This window comes from Peromyscus leucopus, chromosome 23 (assembly GCF_004664715.2).
Source record: "Peromyscus leucopus breed LL Stock chromosome 23, UCI_PerLeu_2.1, whole genome shotgun sequence".
In the NCBI taxonomy this organism is placed as follows: Eukaryota; Metazoa; Chordata; class Mammalia; order Rodentia; family Cricetidae; genus Peromyscus; species Peromyscus leucopus.
In genome coordinates this window covers 13,844,533-13,863,378 of record NC_051082.1, presented here as the reverse complement: position 1 = coordinate 13,863,378, position 18,846 = coordinate 13,844,533, and the positions used below count along the sequence as shown (strand labels likewise).

The 18,846-nt window shown below is 41.4% G+C and overlaps 1 protein-coding gene across 3 annotated transcripts in view; it reads left to right on the top strand.

Annotated features, from left to right (window-relative positions):
- The window catches only part of Ift81 (intraflagellar transport 81), a 71,350-nt gene that overhangs the window by 14,860 nt on the left and 37,644 nt on the right, over window positions 1-18,846 (top strand). For all 3 annotated transcript variants that reach the window (XM_028885888.1, XM_037198693.1, XM_028885889.2), the window contains 4 exons: window positions 107-191; window positions 5,817-5,980; window positions 7,224-7,319; window positions 9,826-9,972. In XM_028885888.1, coding sequence (XP_028741721.1) covers window positions 107-191; window positions 5,817-5,980; window positions 7,224-7,319; window positions 9,826-9,972 — 492 coding nt within the window. The remainder of the gene's footprint in view (window positions 1-106; window positions 192-5,816; window positions 5,981-7,223; window positions 7,320-9,825; window positions 9,973-18,846) is intronic.

Below are 18,846 nucleotides of genomic sequence, written 5' to 3'. Positions count from 1 at the left end.
TACCTGTTTCTTCTGTAGTGTAGGAATCCCACAATTCCCATCGCTTGCCTATGTGAGTGGTGTTTCTCTTGACTGAGCACGTAGTGAATGACATTGTTGTTTACAGCTGTTTCACGCGGTGCAGAGATTACAAAGAGTGCAAAGCCAGCTGAAAAGTATGCGGCATGCTGCAGCGGACGCCAAACCTGAAAGTAAGTGAAGGTATTACATGACGAAGATGATTAGAGAATGGTCATTTTCACCAGGGTACTCCTTAAGATGACTGGTGGGCATTCATTACCTCAGCATTTTGGAGCCTTTTTTCTTACCTGGTCAATGGGAATCCTGATAAAAACATCCATGGGTTTTCAAAAACATTTTTCCATGTCCTATTTCCCGTCAAGGGGGTGAAAGAAATGTTAACTGTGAAAGTAGGCTCTTCCTGGTGTGCTTAGGATGGGGGTTCTGAAAAAGCTGGATGGAAGAAACATGAGTCCTTGTCAAGGCTATAAAGGAAAAGAATCAAATACTGGACTTACATTTGAATGTTTTCTATGGCTTGGTTTCTAGACTAACAGGTTAATAATGTGGGTGTCCCGGCTGAGTTCTGTGTAGTGTTACACAGTGATGAACTGTTCTCATAACCCACTTAAATCCATCCCAGGCATGTTGAAAGTGTTCTTGAATGCCAGAAAGGAGATTACCCAAGCAAAAAACAATATAAAGTTCTTACTTGTGTTAGAGAAATATTACAATATAATATCTAGCTAAGGGAGGGATGGTAAACTATAGATAGAACACGAAACATAGAATGACAATAATGAAAGAAGCAGACAATTGCAAGTGTTGGGCAAAGATGTACAGAAATTAGGACCCTCATTTTTGTTTCTGGAAATATAAAAGGATATAATTGCTTTGAAAAACAGTTCAGAAATTCTTCAAAATGCTAAAAATTGTCACCATTGGCCATCTATTTCTTTCTTTTCAACATTTATTTGTAAGAGGACACGTGCCACAGTATGAATATGGAAGTCAGAAGACAACTTGTGGGAGTTGGTGATTCCTTCTATCATACGGGTTCCAGAGGTCAAACTCAGGTCATCAGACCTGGAAACAACCACCTTTGCTTGATGAGCCAGCTCACCAACTCCTGAACCACTGTTTCTAATCTTTGGCATGTAATTAAGAGATCTAAAACATTTATTCATACAAAAACTTGAACATACATGTCCATAGTAGCATTATTTGTGATAAACAAGTGTTGAAGCAACCACATGTTCCTAAAGTGATACATAGACTAACAAAATATGGCATACATTGGAATATTATTCTGTCACCAAGTGAATGAAGTACTAATACCTACTTATGATATACATGAACCACAAAAACATGTCTGTAAGAAACTAGCCATAAAAGACCACATATTGTACAGTACTATTTATAAGAAATATCTAAAATAAGAAAATTCATAGAGATAGAAATCAACTCAGTGGTTATCTAGGGCTGGGAAGAAACTGGTTAGGGGAAATCCAAGTAAGTGCTTGCAGATGAGTTCAGAGACTTCTTTGGGAGCTGATAATAATGACCCAATGGACACCCGTTCATGTACTGAAACTATGCAGTTATACCTGTAAATGGTCGAACTTCGTGGCAGGTAAATGATAGCTCAATAAAACGATTAAAAGAGATAATACAGGGACTGGCGTCATAACGGCTCAGTAGTTCAAATGGCTTAGCACTTGTAGCTCTTGCAGGTGACCCGGGTTGGTTCCCAGAACCACATGACAGCCTACAACCATCTGTAACTCTAGCTCCGGGGGATCTGACGTCCTTCCCTGACATCCATGGTCACTGCACACATGTGGTGCGCAGACATAGAATGCAGGCAAAACACCCAGACACGTAAAATAAAGCCTTAGAAAAAAAGAAATGAATACGAAACTGCTGTTTACAAGATGAGTAGCTAATACATCCGCCTCTCACTCGTCTCAGTCTGAATTCCAGATTAATCAGTGAGTGTGCATTTAGGTGCTGGTGTTCTTTAATTCTTCGTTTCCTAAATGTTACTTTTCCAGAGGCTAATTGTCAGCAGGAAGAGTTTTACCTTCATGTGTAGGACATGTTCTTTGTATGCTTCTATTATAAAAGGAAGAGAATGTTCAAAAGTCTCCATTAAATTACAGCTATTTAACGATTAATATCAAAAAGTAATTTGTGTGTCAAAAATTACTAAATATTCTGCTTTAGTAGTTGGGAGGGTTGTGTCATAAAATTTTACCTGGAGAGCGGCAACACATGTCTACTCACCCCAGATAGGGAGCCCACAACAGACCAAAATAGGGAAAGTCTAGCCTGGTGAACCATGAGTTTTATTGGGGTTACTTAAAAGGAATATGAGTGAGGGGTTACTTATAGGAGCAGAAATGACTCAACGAGAGCTGCATCACCAAAGCCCACCCCAGCATGGGTGACAGCTCATAAAAACTGGGAACCTGAGCGCACTGCACAGCCTACAGGCAGCTCAACAGGTTGGAGAGTGTCCTTTCCAAGTGTCTCTGGCCTAAACCTCTTCCAGGAAGCTAGGATACTTTCTCCTTCCAGGCAGCTGGTCTGTTTCAGTTGTCTTTACAGCTTGGCCAGTGTATTAGTTAGGGTTCTCTAGAGCAGTGGTTCTCAACCTTCCTAATGCTGCGACCTTTTAATACAGTTCCTCATGTTGTGGTGACCCCCCCAACCATAAGATTATTTTGTTGCTCCTTCATAACTGTAATGTTGCTACTGTTATGAATTGTAATATAAATATCTGATATGCAGTATATCTGATATGGGACTCCTCAAAAAGGGTTGCAACCTATAGGTTGAGAACCACTGCTCTAGAGTAATAGAATGAATGTGTGTGTGTATGTGTTTTTAGAAAAGAGATTTATTAGAATGACTTACAGGCTGCAGTCCAGCTGTGAATGGAAATTCCAAGAATCTGTTAGTTGCTCAGTTCACAAGGCTGATGTCTCAGCTGGTCTTCACTATATGCTGGAATCCCAAAGAAGTAGGCGAAAGAATGGGTTTGCTATTGTTGTACTCAGAGTCCCCCAAAGACCACCAAGAAACCAAATTTGGTACAAAAGCAAGGACTCTTTTTACTCTTCTGAGTTAACTCGGGCCTCTCCGTCAGTCTGACGCAGGAGCAGAGCAGAAGAGCCCCTGAGTCGCAACGGGGCAGGGTTTTTATAATGGTTAGGGCAGGGGATCTGGGAGAATTCCAACTCTGTAGTTACAGGCTTAGGATTGGTGTTTACTTCAGGTTAGAGACGCTTGGTCTGAACTGATTGGAGAGTTGCAGCTGCAAGGAAATGTCGCTAGCAGTTCATGTCATCACATCTATATCATCAGCAGACCCTTTCCTCTGGTAGTTAGACATCCCATTTTTATCTGCAGGAAATTGATTCCCACTGACAGCTATGGTATACAATCCATAACAGTAGAAAACACCCCACAGGACATATCTGGTGCTTTGTTTATTCTGCCCGTTATGTTATATCATATCCTTTAGGTTATGGCAGGAAATGTCTGGAACTCATTTTTGTGTACCTCCTAATTGTTAGGGGCAAAGGGGCAGCACATCCTCTGGTGGGTTTTTAACAACAATTTGTCCAAGGGCCTACAATCCCCTCTTTGACCCTTCTCTAAGATGACTGCAACCCTAACCTCCTCTCACTAGCACTGTGAGGGCAAGCAGGCAAAGAGCAAAGACCTCCTTCTTATATAGTCCTTACACAGGCTTCCAGCAGAATGAGTGGCCCAGATCAGAGGCGGGGTTTCCCAGCTCAAAAGATCTGGAATAAAGGCATGCCTTCCTACCTCAACGATCCAGATTAGACGTGGATCTTCCTACTTCAAATTAAACTAAAATCCCCAGCAGGTGTGCCCTCCATTTTTGGGTTCTAGTTAATTCCAGATGTAGTTAGGTTGGCAACAAAGATGACCCATCACAGCTAGTCTGAGAGTAACTCTCAGCAGCTTTATTGCTTGCTTTGGAAGGATGAGGCCTCCCAAATCTGGTCAGTTTCAGGAACTTCCTGAAGCTAATTTGAGTTGTTTATCCTTCCTGCTTAAGGAGTCTTCCTGCAGGATGTAGTGCTTCAATGTACAGTTTCTAGGAAACCTTTAAGCAACAGGAAATGGGAGTTGAGCTTTAGCTTGGATGAAAAAAAAAAAAAAAAAAAAAAGCAAAACCAAAAACCACAGTCTTTTCCGTAGACAGGAAGGGAAAAATCAAGTCAGGAAAAATTGGCTGAAATGGAGATAAAAATAAAATATTATATGTAGGGCTGGAGAGATGGCTCAGAGGTTAAGAGCACTGGCTGCTCTTGCAAAGGTCCTGAGTTCAATTCCCAGCAACCACATGGCGGCTCACAACCATCTACAATGAGATCTGGTGCCCTCTTCTGGCTTGCTGGCATACATGCAGACAGAAACTGTATACATAATAAATAAATAAATAAATAGATTTAAAAAAAATATGTAATGCATACATTGTGTGAGTGGGCAGGAACTGGGGCCTAGGATTCCCTTCTCATTGCTCATGGGTGCTGGACAGACACTCTGTCTTACTTTTGAGCTCTATTCCCAGACTGCTATCAGCCTTTGATCAAGATCGCAGACATGCCCCTACTCTGAACTTTTTTTGTGGCCTTTGTGATGTCTCCCTCAGGGCCCTTCCTCTTCTCCAAGCAATCATCGATCTACTTTTTGTCACTGTATGGTTAGTTTGTGTTTTCAAAACTTTTTAAAATAGAAAACTAATCCTTAAGAATTTTCCATTCAAATAATATTTTAGGCTTTGATTCCATGCACCTTTGCTTATAGGAAGTGTGAAGTACCTGGAGATAAGAAGGCTGGGTCCCCACAGAGCCAAAGCGTTAGTGAGAAAATGCTTGGGAATGAGTACCTAGTAGACTGTGATTCATTAAACCTTCCTTTCTCCAGGCCTCAAAAGGGGCGGGGATGGGGGACATTGAAAGAATGAATGGAAAACTTGCATGTTCTATTTGTACAAGAGAACTAAAAATAATTTTAAGGCTTTGAGCAATATTTATTATGCAATCTTTGTACATAGATTACTTAAGCTGGAAACTCATGGTTTTTAAAAGTCAAGCCAGAGCCGGGCGGTGATGGTACACATCTTTAATCCCAGCACTCAGGAGGCAGAGGCAGGCAGATCTTTGTGAGTTCAAGGCCAGCTTGGTCTATAGAATGAGTTCCAAGGCAGGCAGGACTATATAGAGACACTGTCTCAAAAAACAAACAAACAGCAAAAAAGAAAAAGAACAAAGAAAAGGAAGAAAGACTTAAGATGTCTTTTGTGTAGAAGAGGACCTGGGTAGATTTCATTTGGCTCACTGGCTTCTTAAATACTTAGAAGACAGAGTAGAAAACTGAGAGATCTGATTCTGTAACAGTCACTTGTGCATAGTTTGTAATTAGGAATTAGGTTACAAAGTTAAAATGATCATAACATCACTTTTACTATAATTATCTAAATATTCTTCTATGTAAATTGTGATTTCGACTCATCCTGATGGACTAATTTAGACTCATCACTAATTTCCGTGATCTTTATGGTGCTGTATAGATGCTGCTTTAACACACAGCCCCGCTGCCCGTGCCTTACCTCTAAAGCAGAGTGCAGAGTATCATAGCGCTTACGCTTTTGAACTAAACTTTCTTCTTTTTCTTCTCCCCCGCCCCCCCCTCTTCTTTTTGGTTTTTCAAGACAGGGATTCTCTGTGTAGGTCTGGCTGGAACTAAACTTTCATTTACTTGGGTTTTTTTTAAAGGTTTAATGAAGAGGCTAGAGGAGGAGATAAAATTTAATTCCTATATGGTCACTGAAAAATTCCCGAAAGAATTAGAAAGCAAGAAAAAGGAATTGCATTTTTTACAAAAAGTGGTTTCTGAGCCAGCTATGGGCCAATCTGACCTTCTCGAACTGGAGTCCAAAGTAAGTGACAATCACCTTCTAGTTCCCAGCTCTGTCTGTCCTGTGAAGAGTACTTGCATGGTTCCTACTCGTGACTCTAGAGCTAGCCTGGGCTAAGGGCTGACAGCTCTGCTGATGAGTTGTCCTTGTGAAAATTCTAGAATGCCGTGTTCTTACTTCAGAATAACCATAATAGAATATCAGATTTTGGGTTAGTTTTAATAGGGAAGTTTTACATTTAAAGCTTTTCATGTGTGCTTTGACTAGACTTGATTTCAGTGCTTGCTGGCTCTGGTAACGTGTTACAACATTTTGTTCCCTGTAAACAAAACACTGCTCACTTGTGCATTTTTAAAAGTTATGAAAGTTGATTGAAAGGTTTTTATTTGCTGGTTCCTTAATTTATTTAATAGTCTCTATAATTAAATGTCTAATTCTAACCATATCGCTCTGTTAATTTACTTAGACAACATAGACGTCCAAGTCAGATATGACTTAAATTTAAGGTCACAGGTTAAAGGAGAGCCTCGTCTTGGAAGGATGGATATACTGGGAGCCATGTTTTATTTTGTTTCCTTGTTGAGAGGCTGGTGTTAGTCAGTTTTATTACTTTAGAAAGGGTTAATGATCAGTGTAAATAATACCCATCAAAGGGCCACAGACCCTTAGGATAGTAGGAGTTTTGGATGTTCAGGTTAGCTTTCAGCTGGGTTCATGAACCCCCTGTACTCTGCCTCTGGGGAATGTCTGTCTGGATTTACATGGTGACTTAGTGACTTGTAAGTCAGAGCCGAGGTGTATGGGTAACTTTAGGTCTGTAGAAGGTACCTTCCACATAACAATGTAAGAATAGTTCCTATAAATACTTCAGGGTCATGTAGGCACGTCGGATTCAATCTGTAGAAGTAATCAAATTGTACAAATATTGCTATTAAATTTAGTTGTTTCTAAAAGTGCTCATAAAAGTCCACTCCTACAGTAATTGGAACTCGGCTCCTCCGGACTTCAGAAATGGTGAGAACTGTAAACTCCAGCTGAGTGTGGCCTGGGGTCACTACTGAGTTCACTAGTGTACATGATCCCGGGGAGAGCTGTATGCTTGTCTGCTTGTTTGATCGGTTGGTCGGTGTTTTTGAGAGAATTTCCACTGTATAGCAGAATCTGACTTTGAACTATCTATCCTCCTGCCTCAGCCTCCCTAGTGCACTGCCACTCCAGGCTCTCACGGGGGGAGTTTTAACATGTCTCACTCTTATCCTCTTAGGTCAATGAAGTAAACACGGAGATCAACCAGTTGATTGAGAAGAAAATGATGAGAAATGAGCCGATTGAAGGCAAACTCTCGCTGTATCGGCAGCAGGTAGGGCCTCTGTCTCGGCGCACTTACTTCAGTCTGTAGGTTGTGGGGAAGGCCGCGCTGTCTGTAAGGTGAGGAGGAAGTACAGAACAAAGGCTTTCTGTCATCGCTAACCTCCATGTGAGAACAGAAGTAGCAGAGACTCCGGGAGGGCAGCAGTGTGCCGCTTTCTGTGAATATGCAATTCTGTCTTCTAAACGACACGTTTATGTGAGGTGGTGTGAGTCAAAACATACGGACACTCTCAGATTAAAGTATTGATTTGTTACCTGTAACTTTGCTGTCCATTTTTCAAGAGATGTAATTATATGTTATACAGCTTCCAACTTTCAAATTCTTCTGCTTCTTGTCTGTTGGAGTTAACTAATAGCTTCAACACTGTTGGATATAGTGAGATGCTGGGCACTTTGATCTGAAGGGATACTCGTGTTTCTCCATTCTGTGAGCTCTGCGGCTTGGGCTGAAGTTTCTCTTTCTATTACCTGCCTCCACCACAGATCCCAGAGTGCTACTTCCCTTCCTTGTCTTTGAACATGGAGTGCTTGCATGTGGGGAAACACTCCTTCATTGCCTCTCTTTTTAGTTATTTTTTAATAAAAAAAATAGATTTTTTGTTTGTTTGTTTTGTTTTGTTTTTTTCGAGACAGGGTTTCTCTGTGTAGCTTTGCGCCTTTCCTGGAGCTCACTTGGTAGCCCAGGCTGGCCTCGAACTCACAGAGATCCGCCTGGCTGTGCCTCCCGAGTGCTGGGATTAAAGGCGTGCGCCACCACGCCCGGCCTAAAAAATAGATTTTTTAAAGGGTTTGTACTAGACAGTACCCTTCTGTCACATTTGTTTTACCCTATGATATTTGTACTGTGCCACAATTGGCTGATATCCTCAGAAACATGAATATTGTGATTCAGCTAAGAAAATTCCCCAGGGCTGGGTATAATGGTATCGGCCCACACCTTTAATCCCAGCACTCAGAAGGCAATGGCAGGAGGATCTCTGTGAGTTCAAGGCCAGCCGTAGTGAGCTTCAGGATAGCTAGGACTACATACAGAAACCCGTTTCAATCGATCAATAAAAGGGAGGGAGGGAGAAAGGAAAAGAAAGAGAAAGAAGTAATTTTCCAGAGTTCTAGCTCACATAAATGCTCATTTACCTTTAAGAGCAGCCATTTGGATTATGTAAACACATGCACAATTCTGATGATTCTGATGTTTAAACTTAAAAAATATATTGATTTATTATACATATAGTGTTCTGTCTATATGCATCAGAAAAGGGCATCAGATCTAGTTGCTGGGAGTTGAACTCAGGACCTCTGGAAGAGCTGCTGGTGCTCTTAACCTCTGCGCCATCTCTCAGCCTCCTGGTGTTTAACTTTTAACCTATATCTTATTTATTAAAAGGCTGGAGAGGTGGCTCTGCAGTGAAGAGCAATTGCTGCTCTTGCAGGGGACCCCAGATATGTTCCCAGCATCCAGGTCAGGCAGCTCACAGTCGCCTGTGACTTCAGCTCCAGGGGATTTAAATTGAACGCTTTCCGGTCTCCGTGGGTGTCTACATACACAGGGCACTCGAGCACACATGCTCGCTCGCTCTCTCTCTCTCTCTCTCTCTCTCTCTCTCTCTCTCTCTCTCACACACACACACACACACACACACACACACACATGCACACACGCACGCACAATACAAATAAAAATAAATAAATCTTGGGCTGGGAAGATGGCCCAGTGGTGAAGAGCACTTACTGCTCTCCTGGAAGACCTGAGTTCAGTTCCCAGCACCCACATAGCAACTGACAGCCTCCTGTAACTCTGTGTCAGTGCCCTCTTCTGACCTCCATGACCTTATGTACACACGTGGCCATGCACACACTGAGACAGACACACACATGCATGACAAATATTTTTTAAATCTTTTTTATTTTTTTTCCAGAGCTGAGGACCAAACCCAGGGCCTTGTGCTTGCTAGGCAAGCGCTCTACCACTGAGCTAAATTCCCAACCCCTTAAATCTTTTTAATATATATCATGTGTAGTAGATATTTTGGCTTTTTATTTTTAAAATATTGGTATTGACTTTAGTGAGCTGAACTGCCTTGTAGTTCTGAAAATAGATGTTCTTATTTGCTTCCAGTGAGTGGAAACCTACCATGCAGAGAAACAATAGATGGGGTCTTATTCTGGATACTTCCCTAGAAGGGGTTTTCATTGCCCTTCAGAGCTACTGAAGAAGGCTTGAATATTTTTACTGCTGCATATTTGGATTTTAGTGTTTTTTTTTTTTTTTCTGGGCATTTGTCTTTCAAAATGTTTTGAGTTTGACAATGCACATTTTGCTCATGGTAAACACTAACTGATGAGAATGGACAGTAGAGCCAGCAGTGTTGGTCAGGAGCAGCAGAGCTGATACGGACAATTTACATTGATGAAAATCCCAAGACTAGATCATTTCACAAGGTACCAGGAAACTGAATGTGTTTCTTACTTTATTTTCATATTCAATACTCAAATAGGCATCCATCATTTCTCGTAAAAAAGAAGCCAAAGCCGAGGAACTTCAGGAGACCAAGGAGAAGTTAGCCAGCCTAGAGAGAGAAGTGTCGGTGAAGACCAACCAGACCCGGGAATTCGATGGAGCTGAGGTTCTGAAGGGAGACGAGGTCAGTTGAGACATCTCATGGATCTACGTTATGACAGTGAGGTTTTGTTTGAAATCACTAACGTGTTTAGTTTTCTTAAGTGTATGTTGATGAGAAGTTAATCTCATTTTGTAAAACTTACTGAAAGCTGAAGGATTAAATATTAAGCCCGGGAGGCAGAGGCAGGCAAATCTCTCTGAGTTCAGGCCCTGTCTCAAAAAACAAAAACAAACAATATATATATATATATATATAAAGTCTTTTGAGGTAATATTGAAACATTCTGGATATAAGACGTGAAAGACTGATGTTTTGTGAGATAGTATTCTGGAGTTTCACTTAGCTTTTTAAGTTGTGTGTGTGTGTGTGTGTGTGTGTGTGTGTGTGTACACATGTGAACGCAGTAGAGGTGGTTGGGAACCACCTGATGGGTGCTGGAATTGAACTCAGGGCCTTTGGAAGAGCAGTACATGCTCTGAGCCATCTCTCCAGCCCCAGTACTTTCACATTTTAGGGAAGTGGATTTACTTATATTGGATTTATTTAAGTATTAAATTATAAAAGCAAAGCGAAACTAGTAGAATCAAATAGATGATAAAACTTGATCTTTGTTGATAAATGTGTTTCCATAAGAAACTAAGAAAATAGCACTAAATTACTCTGTCAGTGGTATGTGTTTGACTAGCGCCTGTCAAAATGACCTCAAATGACATGCTTACAAGTTTTTAAATATGCATTTCTCTGTTCTTTAAGTTTTGAGCAATGCTCTAATGGTTGCATTTATTGCATCAGTCTTGTAAGTTAGCGGGACAAATAATACTGATTACTGATAGCTGAACTCAAGTAGCAAAAGTTCCGTTCTTCATCATTTTTCCTCAAGTTAACTCAAGAGCCCCAAAGGGTCAAGGCAGACATCTTGGATAAAGGAGTGACTGAAGCCTGGAGTCCTGTCTCAGCCCAGTGCTTTCTTACTCCGAGGTCACGTGACAGGCCACAGCTGGATCCCCACACCGTGCCTGTGCTCCTCACTCTAACAAGCTGTTACATTTTTTATCTCAGCTCCTGCTCCTCAGCAGAGGCTGCTCGTGGCCAGACCTCATGTTGGACTTGGAGAAGTTCTTGAGTTCATACTGTGAAAAACTGGCCGTGTCCCCTCACTGTGCCAAACACTGGATTGTTCCCTGCTGCAGATGTTTCCTCCAGTGCTTCCGAGTGTAACCATCCAGTGTGATTTTTGGTCTGAAGGGAAAGTAGTGACTTTGAGAAGGCGACATTTGGTTGAAAAAATTCCCTTTGAGAGTCAGATGTGAGGCTCGAGCCTATCATCACGGCACTCACTGAGGGCCCCAGGCAGCAGGGATGATGGAACTCTTAGGCTAGCCCAGGCTACAGTATCTCAAAACAACAACCACAACAACAAAAAACCCTCAAAAACTAAATTTCTTTGGCTTTTAGCATCTACTTCCAGATGGTTATCAGACACAGCATATTTTAAATGGTACTTGGAAGCTGAGTGTGTGCTTCATGGCGTCTTTGATGTCCAAGAAACAGAAAGGTTAATTATGCAGCAGTTTTGCTTACAGAGACCCATGCTACTTTCTAGCGTTTTTTATCTAAGTGAAGGCCCAGTGACAGGAGAATCTAACTGCTGTGATCACAGTGCCGTGAATCATGCCTTGAATTCTCTCCATGCAAATGTGTAGGGAAAGAACCCAGTGACAAACTGTGATCCTTTCATTTTGAGACATCATGTTGTGTTGAGGTAGCTTATGGCAGATCAAGAATATTTTTAAGTGGAAAAGATAGCTTTGGAAATGCTATGGTCAACTTAATTTTGCATTATGTCTGATCAAAACTAGAACAAATCAAGTAAATTATTTGGCAATTACCTAAAAGAACAGAAGGTATTGGGGAACATTATGCATAATTTTATAAAGAACAAATCTTGGTAGACCAATTTTATTTTCAACTTTGATAGAGTGATAGGCCATATGGGCAAAAAGAAGGAAGTTTGTTCTGCTTAAAATTATGTAAGATAGCTGGCCTTCACTGAAGTTTCTTATTTGATATCAAGTGGTAGTCACCCCCCACAACACACCTCATATTTAAAAATTTATCTGTCAAAGCACTTGTGAGAAGGTGTTAAGAAATAGTAGTATGCCAGGCGTGGTTGCACATGTCTTTAATCCCAGCACTGGGGTGGTAGAGGCAAGTTGATCTCTGGGCATTCAAGGCCAGCCTGGTCTATAGATTGAGTTCCAGGACAGTCAGGGCTGCACAGAGAAACCCTGTCTTTAAATAAGAAGAAGGAGGAGGAGGAGGAGGAGGAGGAGGAGGAGGAGGAGGAGGAGGAGAAGAGGAGGAAAAAATGAAAAAGAAATAGTGGCACAAAGCTGGGTGGTGGCTAGATCATGTCTGTAATCATAGCACTCAGGAGTTTGAGGCAGGGGGATAGCCAAAAGTTTGAGGCCAGCCTGGGCTACATAGTGCCAGGCCAGCTGGGACTATATAGTCTCTGTCTTAGAGAGACAGAGAGAATGTGTGTTTGTGAAGAGTACCATGACTGAACCACATGCAGAGTGAAGAAGTGGGGCTGACGTTTTTGAGAGCTTCTCATGCAGAGCTTTGTGCTAGATGTTTTACACATAACTTGTTTTCTTATTATAAGAACATTGTTATCATTTTTACTGTACAGTTTCATGACACTCAGGGAAATGATAGCATTGCACAGCTAAGACTTGTGCAAAGTAGAATCTGTGTTTCTGTTTTCCTTGAATGGATTCATTGGCTTGTCTGAGGAGTTTCTATCTGCAAAATGAAGATGATTATCTCTAGGGAAAGCACATTAAATAATTGATATCAAAGCTTCTGACAGCTCACAGGTGCAGTTACCACATAGCATGTGGAGTAGTCGTTCCGTGGGGTGCAGAAGCATTTGCTTATATTGTTCTATTATTAAATAAAACTCAGGAATCAGATATCAGGATAAAAACCTGATTGATCAGAGAAGCAGCCAGTGAGTTCCTCTCTCTCTCATTCCCTGATCCAAAAAGGCCCACAAATCTTTCTAAGCCCCTCCCTACTAATTCCTGTGTCTATCTATTTGTATCCTGGGTCCTCTAACACATGTATGGATAATTTTGGTCAGCTAGTCACTAACTCTGCCCTCTGATTCAAAGTAAACTGTATTGTCTGTCTTGGAGTGTCAGTGTGAACAAATGTCCCACAACATTTCCCCCTTTTTGTCTAAATAAAAAGGAAAGGTTTTAACTTTAACAAAGTAAAACTATATACAGTAAGAACAATTATCAAGTAAGAATTGCATTCACAATGTCCAGTCCATTTGTATTTGGCAAATTTGGAGAAAATACTCCATTATCTATCCAATCTTAGTAAGTGCAAAGTTTTGTACCTAATTTACTTTCTATCATAACTTGTATTATCAACCTAGAAATATCTTTTTAGAAGACCTTAAAACATTTTCTTAGATTATGACTTAAGCATTTATGTCTCTCAACCTTGTACACTTTACATCACTCTTGTGAGTTTCTTTTCTAAATTTGGTAACAAGGAAAATTGTAACTATAACTATCTAGTCTTTAACCCATCAGACCAGAGAAGATATAATATTACCTGAGTAAACAGAAAGTACCAAGCAAACAGCTTCTCAAACTATAGAAATGACAGAGACATCTGGCTACCTGGAAAGTCCTCCAAGGTTCCTCTGTAACATGGGGGCATCCATCTTCAGCCTACAGGCCTAGAATATTTGACAGACTTTTATTTGAAGCAGGAATTTTGAAAGACTGTCCTACCTTGTCTTGGCAAAGTTCGGCAGTTGCCTTCTTCTGTGTCACACTTGTCCAATTTGGACAGCAGACTGTCAGCAAGTCGAGGAAAAGGCAGTTTCTTGCCCAGTGGCTAACTTTTCCACAATGAAAGCAAACTCCATATGGGGGTTCTTCAATGCCTATCATCCCTATTTGAAGTAAATTGGTGCTGCCAGGAACAGATGTGTCTCACTGTCATGAAAAGCCTTATGTTATTAAAACATCTTAAATGACATATTCTGTAGGTCTCTGAAGTGTTTGAAGACCACCTGTCTATCTAAACTATATCTGTTTGACTTTGAAAACATACATCACATGGGTACAAATTTGATTGATATAGATAACTAACTACTAACCTGCATTTCTTTATTATTCTAAATAGTTTGTAATAATAATTTTTAAGGACTAGAACTTTAAATTACTTTGTTAAATGAGCTGTATAGGTACAATACCTTAAACAAGAATACAAGTATATACAGTATAACAAAAAGAACCTTAAGTTTGTATTAATTTACAAAAATTCATACCAATGTAAAACATGAGACTACTAGTTGTTTTTTTTTTTGTTTTAGTTTAAAAGTAAATTCAATAATCTATCCTTTTATCCTATCATTCCTATATCTGTCCTTTTGCTTTTCAGAATGAGATCCCTGAATTTAATCTCCTTTGCTTAGTTTCCTTCCTTCCTTCCTGACTATAACCAGTAACTTGCAAGCAACCACTGAATGACCAAAAGCCACCTACCCCACCTGTTTGGAATGTGGGTGTCATGGTTTTTTTGTTTGTTTGTTTGTTTTGTTTTGTTTTGTTTTTTCAAGACAGGGTTTCTCTGTGTAGCTTTGGAGCCTATCCTGGAACTCACTCTGTAGACCAGGCTAGCCTCGAACTCACAAGAGATCCATCTGGCTCTGCCTCCCGAGTACTGGGATTAAAGGCATACACCACCACTGCCTGGCGGGTGTCATGTTCTTAAAATTACTTTCTGTTGCCTGGGGGTGATGGCATCTTTAGGGGACCCTGAAATTTTTGAGATAATGATCAATTCCTGGAAGAACTAGCTGTTGTCCAGTCCCAGTGTGATGGGAATGTGCTGGGCTCATCTGAAGTCCTGACTGGAGTAGTCTATGAGACTGGACCATCTTATCTAACCACTTTGAAGTTGTCCTGAGCAGTTTTTAGTCCAAAGCTGACCTTTGGGTGGTGTTTGTCAGCTTAGTGACATTACCATCATGCAGGTGGATTTATTTTTATTTATTTATTTTTGAGGTTTTTTTGAGACAGGGTTTCTCTGTGTAGTTTTGGTGCCTATCCTAGATCTCACTCTGTAGACAGGCTGGCCTTAAACTCACAGAGATCTGCCTTGCTCTGCCTCCTGAGTGCTGGGATTATAGGCATGTGCCACTGCAGCCCAGCCCAAGGGGATTTATTGTTGGAGGGCCCCACGTCATCTTTAGGTCACTGCCTGGAATGGTCACAGTTCACTGCAGAAAACTTAAACATTTAAAATGTCATATGCAGCAGTTCATCAAGAGGTTAAAGGACCACAATTTGTTAAGTACATCTAGGGTACACAAACTTAGTTACTAGCTACCTGCTTCAGACTCAAGCCTGAAATCATGTACAGGAAGCTAAATGAAGCCTATTTCTAGAATTAGTTAGTACTCTGTATGACCATTAATATTACAACAGAAATTTTATATATTTTGAGATGATATTAAAACTTTTCTTAAGTTTTAAAGAGTCAAAATAGAACCAAGAATTGAGATTAGTGGTAATAAAATAGTCCCTTAATCTTGGCTTTTCTTCTGTCCCATATCAGGTGACTCTTCTGACATGAGACAGATTTTAGATTTCTCTTGTAACAAGCATGCTTGGGTTTAGAGAAGGAGAGAGCCACTCTCCAGCTCCAAAGCCAGCTTTAATTTTTAATTGAACTTGGACTGCAAAAAGACAATTAGCATTTTATGTCTGTAGAGAACAGCAGAAACAAACATTCGGGAAGACTTATGAAATTTTATTCTGCTGTATTAGGGCAAACAAATGTCCCACAACACAGTGCCACTACTCATGGCATGTGGAATAGTCATTCCGTGGGGTGCCACTACTCATAGCATGTGGAGTAGTCATTCCGTGGGGTGCCACTACTCATAGCATGTGGAGTAGTCATTCCGTGGGATGCCACTACTCATAGCATGTGGAGTAGTCATTCCGTGGGGTGCCACTACTCATAGCATGTGGAGTAGTCATTCCGTGGGGTACCACTACTCATAGCATGTGGAGTAGTCATTCCGTGGGGTACCACTACCTATAGCATGTGGAGTAGTCATTCCGTGGGGTACCACTACTCATAGCATGTGGAGTAGTCATTCCGTGGGGTGCCACTACTCATAGCATGTGGAGTGGTCATTCCGTGGGGTACCACTACTCATGGCATGTGGAATAGTCATTCCGTGGGGTGCCACTACTCATAGCATGTGGAGTAGTCATTCCGTGGGGTACCACTACTCATAGCATGTGGAGTAGTCATTCCGTGGGGTACCACTACTCATAGCATGTGGAGTAGTCATTCCGTGGGGTACCACTACTCATAGCATGTGGAGTAGTCATTCCGTGGGGTACCACTACATGTGGGAGGAACATACGGTGTGCTGGAGGAGTTCAGAACACAGAGTCTGGGATTCGGTCATTTGAGTGCCACTCATCAACGGCCTTGGGCAAATGTCCGCATCTCTTCACACTGAGCTGTAGAATGTACAGAATGTACAGGATGTACAGAATGTACAGAATGTACAGGATGTACAGAATATACAGGATGTGTAGAATGATTAGAGCAGGGACTAACAGTCCTTCACGTCTGAGGACTGACTGCATGAGCACCTGCAGAGTTCCCAGAACCCCAGTGGCCGCATGACAAGCTCTAGTGTGGTGGCTCCTGACGCTCTCAGGTTTTTGTTGTCACTCGGGTGGAGAATTTGAAAGCTAGAACTGTACTTTACAGCTTAAACTTTGAAACCTGTGTTACTCAGACTGGAGCTATTAGAAATAAATATGAAATATTTTCTACTTCTAAATATCCTAGATTCGGATGAAGTAAGGAAGTGCTGGGAAGAATTATTTTAGTTCACTGAGCAGTTAGCGTGTGCTGTCTTTTTTTTTTTTTTTTTTAAATTTTATTTTTTGCCGAATGCCATTTATTGAAGGAGGGAGGAGGCCTTAAATACAGGCTTACAGCACAATGGGAGAACCTCAGAGGGCAGAAGTTCGGTACCGATGTTTTACAATCTTGTATCTGAGCTGTTAATGCCCATTATGCAGGATACACAGACAAGGAACTTCCCTTAAGCATTCAGGAGGGTGGAACCCGGCAGGGAATTAGCATAGGGAGGATATCAAGGTCAAGGTCAGCAGGCAAGGCAACAGTTACCCAAAATGGGAGGCCAAGGACCTACAGGTCCCCCTTTTACTAGAAAATGAGCTTTTGACTTAGGTTGCATGGGATGTCAGCAGGTCACAATACCCATCATGGAGACGCCTGCCCAGGCCACACAGGCGCTCTGTCTTAGGTTGGTGAGCGCCCCCCAGGCATTACCCATCTCATTATCATACAGGCTCAATCGTGTGTGAGCTGCAGAGTTAAGTGCTGCCAAAGATCTCAAAGTGGCACTGGGCTTGCAATCTGTGTGTTTGACACAGAAAAGACCCACAGAAGTCCTAAACCACCCATAGCCGGTAGGCTAAAGGCAACTGAGCCATTCCCTTCCTTAACGAGCCTTACTGCAAATTGGAGTCCTTGTAAGATGGTATCCCAAAAGCAAATGGAACTTGAGTTTATAAATTTATAATTTTCAAAGCCAATCGAGATGTATGTAACTACTGAATTAAATTTATCATGCCCAATAGAATGAAAGATTAACTGTGGTAGCTACTTTTGCTGCTAGGGTCTCCACTGTGCTAGCTGTAGTAAGCAATTATGAAATGATAATCCCAGAAACAGTAGCAGCAGTGGCCGCCACTGCTATAACGGCAACAATGGCAGCAGCGATGTCAAATTCTCTTCTGGAGCGTATGGGCATCCACTGGCATGGATACAACTCCAGGAACACGAACCGCCAAGACCCATTTTTCTTGATCCCAGCACGACTTAAGCTGGTAGCTCTGCAAAAGAACAACTAAGAACCATAAAGAAGAAATAGGCAGCTCACAAGGAGCATAGCTAATAGTCTCATAATGGCTACATTCAGGCTCATAAATTTTAAGGTATCTTCAAAGGGAGCTAAATGAATTTTAGGAGGCCAATAAATGTTGCACAGAGTGTGCCCAGTCTTTAAAAACGTAGTTTTTGGTAATGGTTGTCCACAGTAGGAATGTATTGTAATGGTTAACACAGTTAGAATAAGAGACATGTAGAAGATCAGTGAAGCACCTATGAGCATGGATGTGATGGTACCACGCCCAGCTAAAACTTTTTATGTGTATGGGTATTTTGTCTACATGTACATCTGTGTGCCATGTACATGCCTGGTGTCTGTGGAGACCAGAGGGAGGAGTTGGAGCCCCTGGAGTTACAGAGACTTGTTAGCCACCGTGTGGGTGCTGGGAATTGAATCCAGGTCATCCGGAAGAATGGCCAGTGCTCTTAACTCTAGAGCTGAGACATCTCTGAAGCCCCCTGAAAAGATTCTTGTAGCATGAAAATTGGACTGTTTACTGTTGGACTGTTGGCTATCCCCAGTCCAACCCTTCCAGAGAGAACAACTGACAAGAGGTCCTTAGATCATTGTAGGTCTGTCTCTAAAGACGGAAACAGAAACAGTGCTGTTCTGTGAGTCTGAGAAATCTGAGAAGCATCATACCTTGTTTATTGTGCACTTGCTTCTGGAAACATGTCTTGCAGATGTTTCCAAGTCAGTACAGAAGAGAGGCCAAAGAATGTCCCAGAACACCTGTGTGCAGATTCTAAAAATAATAATTGCATGTGTTTCTGACACATTGTAATGGAGCTGTGTTTGTTCTAACAATGGAAACAGTTTGATCTATTAATTCTTTGAAATTAAAAGTTCCTTTA